At 53.9% G+C, this 14,766-nt stretch overlaps 1 protein-coding gene across 1 annotated transcript in view; it reads right to left on the reverse strand.

Annotated features, from left to right (window-relative positions):
• The window catches only part of LOC117011555 (ryanodine receptor 1-like), a gene marked incomplete at its 3' end in the record, with an annotated part of 126,799 nt that extends 115,959 nt beyond the window's left edge, over window positions 1–10,840 (reverse strand). Inside the window, 3 exon segments of the mRNA XM_033086980.1 lie at window positions 1,497–1,601; window positions 3,762–3,881; window positions 10,796–10,840. Of these exon segments, the coding sequence (XP_032942871.1) occupies window positions 1,497–1,601; window positions 3,762–3,881; window positions 10,796–10,840 (270 nt within the window).
• Window positions 10,841–14,766: the final 3,926 nt, after the last annotated feature.

Consider the following 14,766-nt stretch of genomic DNA (forward strand, 5'->3'; position numbering starts at 1 on the left):
ATTTTGGGATCTCCCCTTTTTGGGACCCCCCCAATTTGAGATCCCCCCAGTTTGGAATCTCCAATTTTTGGGATCCCCCATTTTGAGATCCCCCCAGTTTGGGATCCCCCATTTTGGGATCCCCCATTTTGAGATCCCCCCCAATTTGCAATTCCCCCAATTTGAGATCCCCCAATTTGGGATCCTCCCATTTTTGGAATCCACCCATTTTGGGATCCCCAATTTGAGATCCCCTCAATTTTTGGGATCCCCCCAGTTTAGGATCCCCCCATTTTTGGGGTCCCCCCATTTTTGGAATCCTCCAATTTGGAATCCCCCCATTTTGAGATCTCCCATTTTGGGATTCCCCCAGTTTGAGATCCCCCATTTTTGGGATCCCCCAATTTGAGATCCCCCCATTTTTGAGATCCCCCATTTTTGGGATCCCCCCATTTTTTGGATCCCCCCATTTTTGGGGTCCCCCATTTTTTAATCCCCCCAATTTGGGGTCCCCCCATGCTCCTCCCCCCCCCGCTCACACTTTCGGGGTCCATGCGGAATTTGGGGGGGCTATGGATGGATGGGATGGGGGGGGAGGGGCACACCCAGACCCCTGACTCCATGCTGGGGGGGGTGGGGGGAGCGCAGGGTGGGCAGAGCCCCCCAAAAAAAACATTTTGGGGGGTGTGAGGAGGAGGAGGAGGAGGAGGAGGTGATGAAGGTGAGGATGAGGATTTGGGGGTCACGGGGGGGTCACTGCACCACGGTGGCACCTACCCACTTATCCAGATCGACCCCCTGGGTGGGCGGGGGGAGAGAAGAGTGGGGGGGTCACGGGGGGGCTGAGACCCCCAAAAATCACCAGGGACCCCCCCCAAATACCCAAAAAAATTTCTACAGGTCATGGGGGGGTTGATATCACCCCAAAAATCACCAGGGACCCCCCCCCAAATACCCCAGAAACTCCTCCAGGTCACGGGGGGGATGAGACCCCCAAAAATCACCAAGGACCCCCCCCCAAATATCCCAAAACTCCTCCAGGTCATGGGGGGGATGAGACCCCCAAAAAACACCAGGGACCCCCCCCCAAAAAAACCTCACAGGGACCCCAAAAACTCCTCCAGGTCACGGGGGGCTGAGACCCCCAAAAATCACCAGGGACCCCCCCAAAAAAACCTCACAGGGACCCCAAAAACTCCTCCAGGACCCCCCAAATTTTCAGCTCTCTGCAGGGTCCCCTTCCCACACAGGATCCTAAATCCCCTCCAGCCCCCCAAGACCCCCTCAGGTGACCCCAAAATCCTCTCCAGGACCCCTCAGGTGACCCCAAAATCCCCCCAAGACCCCCCCCAAAACCCCACCCAACCACACTCAATGTGCTAAACCCCATTTAAAACCCCCAAATTCCCCCTCCAGACCCCCCAAATCTCCTTTCAAAGAGCTCAAACCGACCCCAGAGCCCCCCCAAACCCCTCGGGGACCCCCAAATTTTGGGGTGGGACCCCCCCCAGAGTTACCTCGCTGCCGATCTCGGAGCTGTTGGCCAACATTTCCTGCAGGGCCCGCACCGACAGCGACTGCTCCAGCACGAAGCAGCACACGGCCAGGTCGGGGGGGACATTCTGGGGGGGCGAAATCGGGGGGTTCAGAGATTTGGGGGACCCCTCCTCACCTTTAGGAGCGCCCCAAAATCCAGAGATCGCCCCCAGACCCCATTTGTGGTGGTCAAAGTGTCCCCAAAACCTCACAGAAACTCCCAAAATCCCCCAAATTTCCCCAAATCCGGGGTTCCCCGGGGTCCCCCCAAACTCCCCAGAGCCCCCCAAAATTCGGGGACCCCTCCTCACCTTTAGGAGCGCCCCAAAATCCAGAGATCCCCCCCAGACTCCATCTCTGGCTCCCCAAAAACCTTTCAGAACCTCCCCCAAAACCTCCCAAACTCCCCCAAATCCGGGGTTCTCCGGGGTCCCCCCAAACTTCCCAGAGCCTTGACCAATTTTTGGGGTCCCCCAAAATTCGGGGAGCACCCCAAAACCCAGAGATCCCCCCCAGATCCCATCTCTGGCTCCCCAAAAACCTTCCAGAACCTTCCAAACTCCCCCAAATCTGGGGTTCTCCGGGGTCCCCCCAAACTTCCCAGAGCCCCCCAAAATTCGAGGACCCCTCCTCACCTTTAGGAGCGCCCCAAAATCCAGAAATCCCCCCCAGACCCCATTTCTGGCTCCCCAAAAACTTCCCAAAATCTCACAGAACCTCCCAAATTCCCCCAAATTCGGAGTTCTCCGGGGTCCCCCTAAAATTCCCAGAGCCTTGATCAATTTTTGGGGTCCCCCAAAATTCGGGGAGCGCCCCAAAACCCAGCGATCCCCCCTAGACCCCATCTCTGGCTCCCCCAAAACCTCCCAGAACCTCCCCCAAAATCTCCCAAATTCCCCCAAATTCGGAGTTCTCCGGGGTCCCCCCAAACTTCCCAGTGCCCCCCAAAATTCGGGGACCCCTCCTCACCTTTAGGACCCCCCCAAAATCCAGAGATGCCCCCCAGACCTCATCTCTGGTGGTCAAAGTGTCCCCAAAACCTCACAGAACCTTCCAGAACCTCCCAAAACCTCCTCCAAAACCTCACAGAACCTCACAGAACCTCCCAAATTTCCCCAAATCCGGGGTTCTCCGGGGTCCCCCCAAACTTCCCAGAGCCCCCCAAAATTCGGGGACCCCTCCTCACCTTTAGGAGCGCCCCAAAATCCAGAGATCCCCCCCAGACCCCATCTCTGGCTCCCCAAAAACCTTCCAGAATGCCTCAAAACCTCCCAAACTCCCCCAAATCCGGGGTTCTCCGGGGTCCCCCCAAACTTCCCAGAGCCTTGAAAAAATTTTGGGGTCCCCCAAAATTCGGGGAGCACCCCAAAACCCAGAGATCCCCCCCAGACCCCATTTCTGGTGGTCAAAGTGTCCCCAAAACCTCCCAAAATCTCCCAAAATCTCCCAAAATCCCCCAAATTCGGAGTTCTCTGGGGTCCCCCCAAACTTCCCAGAGCCTTGAAAAAATTTTGGGGTCCCCCAAAATTCGGGGAGCGCCCCAAAACCCAGAGATCCCCCCCAGACCTCATCTCTGGCTCCCCAAAAACTTCCCAAAATCTCACAGAACCTCCCAAATTCCCCCAAATCCGGGGTTCCCCGGGGTCCCCCCAAACTTCCCAGAGCCTTGAAAAAATTTTGGGGTCCCCCAAAATTCGGGGATCCCCCAAAACCCAGAGATCCCCCCCAGACCCCATCTCTGGCTCCCCCAAAACCTCACAGTGACTCCCAAAACCTCCCAAACTCCCCCAAATCCGGGGTTCCCCGGGGTCCCCCCAAACTTCCCAGAGCCCCTCAAAATTCGGGGACCCCTCCTCACCTTTAGGAGCGCCCCAAAATCCAGAGATCGCCCCCAGACCCCATTTCTGGTGGTCAAAGTGTCCCCAAAACCTCCCAAAATCTCCCAGAATCTCCCAAAATCCCCCAAATTTCCCCAAATCCGGGGTTCCCCGGGGTTCCCCCAAACTTCCCAGAGCCCCCCAAAATTCGGGGACCCCTCCTCACCTTTAGGAGCGCCCCAAAATCCAGAGATCCCCCCCAGACCCCATCTCTGGCTCCCCAAAAACCTTCCAGAACCTTCCAAACTCCCCCAAATCTGGGATACCCCGAAGTCCCCCCAGACTTCCCAGACCCCCGGGTGGATTTTGGGGTCCCCCCCGGTTTTGGGGTTCCCTTTGGGGTCCCCCCCGGTTTTTTTGGGGTCTCACCTGGGCGTTGGAGGTGGGCTCCAGGGAGCAGAGGCGATTCCCGAATCCCTCCACGGACAGGCAGAGCTTGAGCTGCTCCTTGAGCAGGGTCGTGGTGCACTGGAGAACCACCTCGTCATCCTGGGGAGGGGGAAAAGGGGGGTCAGAGCCCCGAAAATGTGATCCTGAACCCCGAAAATGTCATCCTGGACCCCAAAAATGTGATCCTGGACCCCGAAATGTGACCCTGAACCTCCAAAAATGTGACCCTGGACCCCAAAAATGTCATCCTGGACCCTGAAAATGTGATCCTGGACCCCAAAAATATCCTCACAGCACCCCGAAATGTGATCCTGAACCCCGAAAATGTGATCCTGGACCCCAAAAATATCCACACAGAACCTCCAAAATATCATCCTAAACCCTGAAATGTGACCCTGAACCCCGAAATGTGATCCTGGACCCCGAAAATGTGACCCTGGACCCCAAAAATGTGATCCTGGACCTCAAAATGTGACCCTGGACCCCAAAAATATCATCCTGAACCCCAAAAATGTGACCCTGGACCCCAAAAATGTGATCCTGGACCCCAAAATATCATCCTGAACCCCAAAAATATCCTCACAGCGCCTCAAAATGTGATCCTGGACCCCAAAATATGAACCTGGACCCCAAAATATCCACACAGCGCCCCGAAATGTGACCCTGGACCCCAAAAATGTGATCCTGGAACTCAAAATGTGACCCTGGACCCCAAAAAATATCATCTTGAACCCCAAAAATGTGACCCTGGACCCCAAAAATATCATCCTGAACCCCAAAAATGTGATCCTGGACCCGAAAAATGTGATCCTAAAAACCAAAATGTGATCCTGGACCCCAAAATGTGATCCTGGACCCGAAAATGTGATCCTGGACCCCAAAAATGTGATCCTGGACACCAAAAATGTGATCCTGGACCCCAAAAATATCCTACTGAACCCCAAAATGTGATCCTGGACCCCAAAAATGTGATCCTGAACCCCGAAATGTCCTACTGAACCCCGAAATGTGATCCTGGACCCCAAAATATCATCCTGAACCTCGAAATGTGACCCTGAACCTCCAAAAATGTGATCCTGGACCCGAAAAATGTGATCCTGGACCCCAAAAAATATCATCCTGAACCCCAAAATGTGATCCTGAAAACCAAAATGTGATCCTGGACCCCAAAAATGTCCTACTGAACCCTAAAAATGTGACCCTGAACCCCGAAATATCCACACAGCGCCCCAAAATGTGATCCTGGACCCCAAAAATGTGATCCTGGACCCGAAAAATGTGATCGTGAACCCCAAAATGTCATCCTGAACCCCAAAAATGTCCTACTGAACCCCAAAAATGTGATCCTGAACCCCAAAAATGTGATCCTGGACCGCAAAAAATATCATCTTGAAACCCGAAATGTGACCCTGAACCCCAAAAATGTGATCCTGGACCCCAAAAAATATCATCCTGAACCCCAAAATGTGATCCTGAAAACCAAAATGTGACCCAGGACCCCAAAATATCATCCTGGACCCCAAAAATGTGACCCTGGACCCCAAAATGTGATCCTGAACCCCAAAAAATATCATCCTGGACCCCAAAATTTGACCCTGGACCTCCAAAATGTGACTGTGAACCCCAAAAATGTCATCCTGAACCCCGAAATGTGACCCTGGACCCCAAAAATGTGATCCTGAACCCCAAAATGTGACCCTGAACCCTGAAATATCCACACAGCGCCCCAAAATGTGATCCTGGACCCCAAAAATGTGATCCTGGACCTCAAAATGTGATCCTGAAAACCAAAATGTGATCCTGGACCCCAAAATGTGACCCTGGACCCCGAAAATATCATCCTGAACCCCGAAATATCATCCTGGACCCCAAAAATGTCCTACTGAACCCCAAAAATGTGATCCTGAAAACCAAAAATGTGATCCTGAAAACCAAAATGTGATCCTGGACCCCCAAAAAATCCACACAGAGCCCCAAAATGTGACCCTGAACCCCAAAAATGTGATCCTGGACCCCAAAAATGTGAACCTGAACCCCGAAATGTGATCCTGAACCCCAAAATATCCTCACAGTGCCCCGAAATGTGAATCTGGACCCCAAAAATGTCCTACTGAACCCCGAAATGTGATGCTGAACCCTAAAAATGTCCTACTGAAACCCCAAAAATGTGATCCTGGACCCCAAAAATGTGATCCTGGGCCCCAAAAAATCCTCCAGAACCCCGAAAATATCATCTTGAACCCCCAAAATATCCACACAGCGCCTCAAAATGTGATCCTGGACCCCAAAATATGAACCTGGACCCCAAAAATGTCCTACTGAACCCTCCAAAAATCACCCTGAACCCCGAAATGTGATCCTGGACCCGAAAAATGTGATCCTGAAAACGAAAATGTGACCCTGGACCCCGAAATGTGACCCTGGACCCCAAAAATGTCCTACTGAACCCCAAAATGTGATCCTGAACCCCAAAAATGTGACCCTGAACCCCGAAATGTGACCCTGAACCCCGAAATGTGATCCTGAACCCCAAAAATGTCCTACTGAAACCCCAAAAATGTGACCCTGGATCCCAAAATGTGATCCTGGACCCCAAAAATGTGACCCTGGACTCCAAAAATGTCCTACTGAACCCCAAGAATGTGATCCTGAACCCGAAAAATGTGATCCTGGACCCCAAAAATGTGATCCTGGACCTCAAAATGTGACCCTGGACGCCTAAAATGTGATCCTGAACCCCAAAAATATCCTCACAGCGCCCCGAAATGTGACCCTGGACCCCAAAAAGAGCATCCTGAAACCCAAAATGTGACCCTGGACCCAAAAAATGTCCTACTGAACCCCAAAAATGTCATCCTGGACCCCAAAAATGTGAACCTGAAACCCAAAAATGTGATCCTGGACCCCAAAAATGTCCTACTGAACCCCAAAAATGTCCTACTGAACCCCAAAAATGTGATCCTGGACCCCAAAAATGTCCTACTGAACCCCGAAATGTGACCCTGGACCCCGAAATATCCACACAGCGCCCCAAAATGTGATCCTGGACCCTGAAAATGTGATCCTGGACCCCAAAAATGTCCTACTGAACCCTAAAAATGTGACCCTGAACCCCGAAATATCCACACAGTGCCCGAAATGTGACCCTGGACCCCAAAAAAATCCACACAGCGCCCCAAAATGTGATCCTGAAAACCAAAATGTGATCCTGGACCCCAAAATGTGATCCTGGACCTCAAAATGTGACCCTGGATCCCAAAATGTGATCCTGAACCCCAAAATGTGATCCTGGACCCCAAAATGTGATCCTGGACCCCAAAAATGTGATCCTGAACCCCAAAATGTGATCCTGGACCCCAAAAATGTAATCCTGGACGTCAAAATATCATCCTGAACCCCAAAAATGTCCTACTGAACCCCAAAATATCATCCTGAACCCCGAAATGTGATCCTGGACCCCAAAATGTGACCCTGGACCCCAAAAATATCCAACTGAACCCCGAAATATCATCCTGGACCCCAAAAATGTCCTACTGAACCCCAAAAATGTGATCCTGGACCCCGAAAATGTGATCCTGGACCCCAAAAATGTCCTACTGAACCCCAAAAATGTGATCCTGGACCCCAAAAATGTGATCCTGAACCCCAAAAATACTCCTGAACCCCAAAATATCCACACAGCACCCCAAAATGTGACCCTGAACCCTAAAAATGTGACCCTGGACCCCAAAATGTGATCCTGGACCCCAAAAATGTCCTACTGAACCCGAAAAATGTGATCCTGGACCCCAAAAAATATCATCCTGAAACCCAAAATGTGACCCTGAACCCCCAAAAATGTGTCCCTGAACCCCCAAAATGTGTCCCTGAACCCCGAAATTTCATCCTGAACCCCAAAAATGTGACCCTGAACCCCCAAAAAATCCACACAGAACCCCAAAATGTGTTCCCAGAACCCCCAAAAATCCTCCTGAACCCCGAAATTTGGTGCCCCCAAATTATTTTGGGGGGGTCAGGACCCCAAATTATTTTTGGGGGAATCAGGACCCTTTGGGTGCCCCCAAATCCATTTTTGGGGGGGTCAGGACCCCAAATTATTTTTTGGGGGGGGGGTCAGGACCCTTCAGGTGCCCCCAAATTATTTTGGGGGGGGTCAGGACCCCAAATTATTTTTTGGGGGGGGGTCAGGACCCTTTGGGTGCCCCCAAATTATTTTGGGGGGGGTCAGGACCCTTTGGGTGCCCCCAAATTATTTTGGGGGGGGTCAGGACCCCAAATTTTTTTTTGGGGGGGGTCGGGACCCTTTGGGTGCCCCCAAATCCATTTTGGGGGGCGTCAGGACCCCAAATTATTTTTTGAGGGGGTCAGGACCCTTTGGGTGCCCCCAAATTATTTTGGGAGGGGTCAGGACCCCAAATTATTTTGGGGGGGGGTCAGGACCCCAAATTATTTTTTGGGGGGGGGTCAGGACCCTTTGCGTGCCCCTCCCCCCCCCCCGAAGTATTTCGGCTCCCCCTCCCCCCCCCCACCTGCTCCCGTCACTCGGGACCCCCCCAAATTCGGGGGTGGGGGAGGGGCGGATGCCGGGGATGCCGTGGGGGGGGTGGGGGAGGGGCGGGGAGGGTTCCGTGCCTCAGTTTCCCCCTCCCCAAAATCTGCTGAGCTCAGCATTTCCCATCACCCCCCCCCCTCCCCAAAATAAAAAAAAACCCAACCAAGGTCACCCCCCCCTCCCCCCAATTCCCCCCAGTCTCTCATTTTGAGGCCAAACTGGGAGAAACTGGGACAGAGCAACTGGGACGCCCCTCCCCCCCCCTCCCCTCCCCTCCCCCCCCCGGGGGGGATCTGGTGTCGCCCCTCCCCCACCCCAGCAGCTGCTCCCCCCCTCCCCCCCCCCGTTTCTTTTTTGGGAGCCCGGGACAGGTGGGGGGAGGGGTGGGGGGGGTGGGGTGACCCCCCCTCCTTCCCAGTGCTCCTCCCAGTTCATCCCAGTTCACCCCAGTTCATCCCAGTATCCCCAGTTCATCCCAGTTTCCTCTCCCAGTTCATCCCAGTTCATCCCAGTTCATCCCAGTATCCCCAGTTTCCTCTCCCAGTTCATCCCAGTTCATCCCAGTATCCCTCTCCCAGTTCATCCCAGTTCATCCCAGCTCATCCCAGCTCATCCCAGTATCCCTCTCCCAGTTCATCCCAGCTCATCCCAGTATCCCTCTCCCAGTTCATCCCAGTTCATCCCAGCTCATCCCAGCTCATCCCAGTATCCCTCTCCCAGTTCATCCCAGTTCATCCCAGTATCCCCAGTTTCCTCTCCCAGTTCATCCCAGTATCCCGTTTCCCTCTCCCAGTTCATCCCAGTATCCCCAGTTTCCCTCTCCCAGTTCATCCCAGTATCCCCAGTTTCTCCAGTAACTCCCAGTCTTGTTGCCCCCAGTTCTCCCAGTTCTCCCAGTATCTCCCAGTATCCCTTACTTTCCTCTCCCAGTATCTCCCAGTATCCCCATTTTCCTCTCCCAGTATCTCCCAGTATCCCCAGTTTCCTCTCCCAGTTCATCCCAGTATCCCCAGTTCCCCTCTCCCAGTATCTCCCAGTATCCCCAGTTTCCCTCTCCCAGTTTCTCCAGTAACTCCCAGTCTTGTTCCCCCCAGTTCTCCCAGTATCTCCCAGTATCCCCCAGTTTCTTCTCCCAGTATCTCCCAGTTTCCTCTCCCAGTTCATCCCAGTATCCCCAGTTCCCCTCTCCCAGTTCATCCCAGTATCCCCAGTTCCCCTCTCCCAGTTCATCCCAGTATCCCCAGTTTTCCTCTCCCAGTATCTCCCAGTATCCCCAGTTTCCCTCTCCCAGTTCTCCAGTAACTCCCAGTCTTGTTCCCCCCAGTTCTCCCAGTTTCCTCTCCCAGTATCGCCCATTTTCCTCTCCCAGTATCCCCAGTTTCCTCTCCCAGTCCCCCCAGTTTCTTTTCCCAGTATCCCCAGTTTCCTCTCCCAGTGTCTCCCAGTTTCCCCCCCAGATCCCCCCAGTATCCCCAGTTCTGTTCCCCCAAATCCCCCCAGTATCCCCAGTCCTTCTCTCCCAGTATCCCCTCCCAGTTCTCCCAGTTTCCACCCCGATCCCTCCAGTTCCTCCCCAGTATCTCCCAGTTTTTCCCTCCAGTATCCCCTCCCAGTTCTCCCAGTATCTCCCAGTATCTCCCAGTATCCCCTCCAGTTTCTCCCACATTATCTCCCAATTTTCCCACTCCCTCCTCCCCAGTGCTCCCAGTTTCCCTCCCAGTTCCCTCCCAGTGTCCCCCCAAACTCTCCCAGTGCTCCCAGTTTCCCTCCCAGTGCTCCCAGTTTCCACCCCAGTCCCTCCCAGTGTCCCCCCGAACTCTCCCAGTGCTCCCAGTTCCCTCCCAGTTCCCTCCCAGTGCTCCCAGTTTCCCTCCCAGTGTCCCCCAGAACTCTCCCAGTCCCCCCGAGCCCTCCCAGTTCCCCCCCAGCGCTCCCAGTTCCCCCCTAGTCCCTCCCAGTGTCCCCCCAAACTCTCCCAGTTCTCCCAGTTCCCTCCCAGTGCTCCCAGTTCCCTCCCAGTGCTCCCAGTGCTCCCAGTTCCCTCCCAGTGCTCCCAGTTTCCCCTCCAGTGTCCCCCCAAACTCTCCCAGTCCCTCCGAGCCCTCCCAGTTCCCTCCCAGTGCTCCCAGTTTCCCTCCCAGTGTCCCCCAGAACTCTCCCAGTTCTCCCAGTTCCCTCCCAGTTCCCTCCCAGTTCCCCCTCCCAGTGTCCCCCCAAACTCTCCCAGTCCCCCCGAGCCCTCCCAGTTCCCTCCCAGTGCTCCCAGTTTCCTCCCAGTGCTCCCAGTTTCCTCCCAGTGCTCCCAGTTTCCCCCCCAGTCCCTCCCAGTGTCCCCCCGAACTCTCCCAGTCCCCCCGAACCCTCCCAGTTCCCTCCCAGTGCTCCCAGTTTTCCCCCCAGTGTCCCCCCAAACTCTCCCAGTGCTCCCAGTTCCCTCCCAGTGCTCCCAGTTCGCGCTCACCGTACGCAGGAACTGCACATCGTCCTCTCCTTCCCCCTCAGCCATGGCCGGGGGGATTTTGGGGGGTCCCGGGTGGGATTTGGGGGGTCCCGGGTGGGTTTTGGGGGGTCCCGGGGGGGATTTGGGGGGTCCCGGGGGGGATTTGGGGGGTCCCGGGTGGGCTCTGGGGGTCTCCTCCCCCCCTTTCTCGGGTGCTCCCCCCGCGGGTGTCACCGATCGTGTCCCCCCCGTGTCGCGACGGCTCGCGGTGACAGCGGCGGCCCCTCCCCCCTGTCGTGACGTGAGGGGGAGGCTCCGGGGGAGGGGGGAGGGGGAAACTGAGGCACGGACCCCCCTTTGTCACCGTGAGGGGAAACTGAGGCACGGACCCCCCCTTTGTCACCTGGGGAGGGAAACTGAGGCACGGACCCCCCCCCTTTGTCACCGTGAGGGGGAAACTGAGGCACGGACCCCCCACTTTGTCACCGTGAGGGGAAACTGAGGCACGGACCCCCCCTTTGTCACCATGAGGGGAAACTGAGGCACGGACCCCCCCTTTGTCACCTGGAAAGGGAAACTGAGGCACGGACCGACCCCCCCCCCCCTTTGTCACCGTGAGGGGAAACTGAGGCACGGACCCCCCCTTTGTCACCGTGAGGGGAAACTGAGGCACGGACCCCCCCTTTGTCACCTGGAAAGGGAAACTGAGGCACGGACGCCCCCCTTTGTCACCTGGGGAGGGAAACTGAGGCACGGACCCCCCCCCTTTGTCACCTGGGGAGGGAAACTGAGGCACGGACCCCCCTTTGTCACCGTGAGGGGAAACTGAGGCACGGACCCCCCTTTGTCACCGTGAGGGGAAACTGAGGCACGGACCCCCCCTTTGGTCACTCTTTTTCCCTCACATTTCTCTATTTTCCCCTCACCTTTCTCTATTTTCCCCTCACGTTTTTCCGCCCCTTTCCCCCTCAATTTCTCCTCCTTTCCCCTCACATTCATTTCTCTTTTCCCCCTCACATTTATTTCTCTCTTTTCCCCTCGCATTTATTTCTCTTTTTCCCTCACGTTTTCCCGTCCTTTCTGCCCTCACATTCGCCTTTTTGTCCCTCACATTTCTCCCCCTTTTCCCCTCACATTTCTCTCTCTTTTCCCCTCACATTTATTTCTCTTTTCCCCTCACATTTATTTCTCTTTTTTCCCCTCACATTTATTTCTCTTTTTTCCCCTCACCTTTCTCTATTTTCCCCTCACGTTTTTCTCTCTTTTCCCCTCACAATTATTTCTCTCTTTTCCCCTCACATTTATTACTCTTTTTTCCCCTCACATTTCTCTCTCTTTTCCCCTCACATTTATTTCTCTTTTTTCCCCTCACATTTATTTCTCTTTTCTCCCCTCACATTTATTTCTCTTTTTTCCCCTCACATTTATTTCGCTTTTCCCCTCACATTTTTCTCTTTTTTCCCCTCACATTTCTCTCTCTTTTTTCCCCTCACATTTATTTTTCTTTTCCCCTCACATTTTTTTCTCTTTCCCCCTCACATTTATTTCTCTTTTCCCCTCACATTTATTTCTCTTTTCCCCTCACATTTATTTCTCTTTCCCCCTCACATTTATTTCTCTTTTCCCCTCACATTTATTTCTCTTTTTTCCCCTCACATTTATTTCTCTCTTTTCCCCTCACATTTATTTCTCTTTTTTCCCCTCACATTTATTTCTCTTTTTTCCCCTCACATTTATTTCTCTTTTCCCCTCACATTTATTTCTCTTTTTTCCCCTCACATTTATTTCTCTTTTCCCCTCACATTTATTTCTCTTTCCCCCTCACGTTTTCCCGCCCTTTTTTCCCCTCACGTTTTCCCGCCCTTTTCCCCTCACATTTTTTTCCCTTTTCCCCTCACATTTCTCCCCCTTTTCCCCTCACATTTCTCCCTTTTCCCCTCACATTTCTCCCCCTTTTCCCTCACGTTTTCCCTCCTGTTATAAACGAGAAACAAAAGTCTCAATTTGTAGCAAAATCCAGATTGTTTTATTTTTTACAGGCCGAGCAAACAGCGCCGGGGAGGCGTGAGGGGTCACCGCCCACACCGCGCTCCGTCCGATCTTCCTTCGCAGTTTCTTCTTATTTCATTGTGGGTATCAATAATTTCTGTTTTCTTGCTGTCATCATTTTGCCAGGCTAGCAGTGGTGGCCAAAATAAAAATCCATGTGAAAGTCTCGCACAGATTTCCATTTTATCTACCATAAAACCGGCAGAAATCGGGAAATTCTGGTTTTCTAGATAGGCCATCATTGATAAAACAAAGGCAAGCAAGTCGGATTTTGCAAAATCAATCAGGCTATTGTAAAGCCTGATTTTACAAACTGGTAGCAGATACAATTTAGAAACATAATATTCATGGCAGGGCATTTAAAACAATTATTTTCCTCCATCAAGGGTCTGCGCTTCACTTCAGACCTTTGTATTTTGGTTTCTACAAACCCCGATACTTCTACGATTAACGCGAATCTTTTATCAATTATCAAGTGATCAATCATCAACTTTTCTCTCATTCTCCCTCACATTTCCTCTTTTCCCCTCACATTTCCTGCTCTTTCCCCCTCACATTTCCCTCCCTCTCCCACCTCGATTTAAGCCTTAAAATAACTGAGGAGTCCCAGGGGTGATTTTGGGGAACCCAGGGGTGATTTTGGGAGTCCCAGGGGTGATTTTGGGAGTCCCAGGGGTGATTTTGGGGGTCCAGAGGTGATTTAGGGGATCCTCGGAGTGTTATGGGGATCCCAGAGCTGGTTTAGGGGGTCCCAGGGGTGATTTAGGGGGTCCCAGAGCTGGTTTAGGGGGTCCAGGGGTGATTTAGGGGGTCTCAGGGAGGGTTTGGGGGTCCCAGAGCTGATTTAGGGGGTCCCAGAGCTGGTTTGGGGGGTCCCAGAGCTGGTTTAGGGGGTCCTCGGGGTGATTTAGGAGATCCCAGAGCTGATTTAGGGGGTCCCAGGGAGAGTTTAGGGGGTCCCAGGGGTGGTTTCGGGGGTCCCAGGGATGATTTAGGGGGTCCTCGGGGTGTTATGGGGGTCCCAGAGCTGGTTTCAGGGTCCCAGGGCTGATTTAGGGGGTCCCAGGGGTGATTTAGGGGATTCCAGAGCTGGTTTCGGGCTCCCAGAGCTGGTTTAGGGCATCCCAGAGCTGGTTTTGGGGTTTTCGGGGTGTTATGGGGGTCCCAGGGAAGATTTAGGGGTTCCCAGGGGTGATTTAGGGGGTCCAGAGGAAATCTAGGGGATCCTTGGAGTGTTATGGGGATCCCAGAGCTGGTTTAGGGGGTCTCAGAGCTGGTTTGGGGGTCCCAGAGATGATTTAGGGGGTCCCAGGGAGGGTTTGGGGATCCCAGGGAAGGTTTGGGGGTCCCAGGGAGGGTTTGGGGGATTCCAGGGGTGATTTAGGGGGTCCCAGGTGTGGGTTGGGGGGTCCCAGGGAGGGGTTGGGGGTCCCAGAGATGATTTAGGGATCCCAGAGCTGATTTAGGGGATCCCAGGGGTGATTTAGGAGTTCCCAGGGGGATTTTGGGGGGTCTCGGGGGTGTCAAGGGGATCTTTGGGGTGTTTTAGGGGGTCGCAGGGGTGGTTTTGGGGGTCCCAGGGGTGATTTAGGGGGTCACAGAGCTGGCTTAGGGGGTCCCAGGGAAGGTTTAGGGGGTCCCAGAGATGATTTAGGGGGTCCCAGGGGTGGTTTCGGGGGTCCCAGTGGTGATTTAGGGGGTCCCAGAGATGATTTAGGGGTCCCAGCGGTGATTTAGGGGGTCCCAGGGATGATTTAGGGGGTCCCGGGGTGATTTAGGGGGATCCAGGGGTGATTTAGAGGGTCCCAGGGGTGGTTTCGGGGTCCCAGAGCTGGTTTCGAGGGTCCCAGGGACCCCCCAATCCCTGCCCCCCGCCTCTCTCCCCCCATCCCCAGCCCAGGCCCGGCTCCATCCCACGGCATTTTGTGCTGAGTCCCCCGAAT

The sequence above is a fragment of the Catharus ustulatus genome, unplaced genomic scaffold, assembly GCF_009819885.2.
Source record: "Catharus ustulatus isolate bCatUst1 unplaced genomic scaffold, bCatUst1.pri.v2 scaffold_89_arrow_ctg1, whole genome shotgun sequence".
Taxonomy (NCBI): domain Eukaryota; kingdom Metazoa; phylum Chordata; class Aves; order Passeriformes; family Turdidae; genus Catharus; species Catharus ustulatus.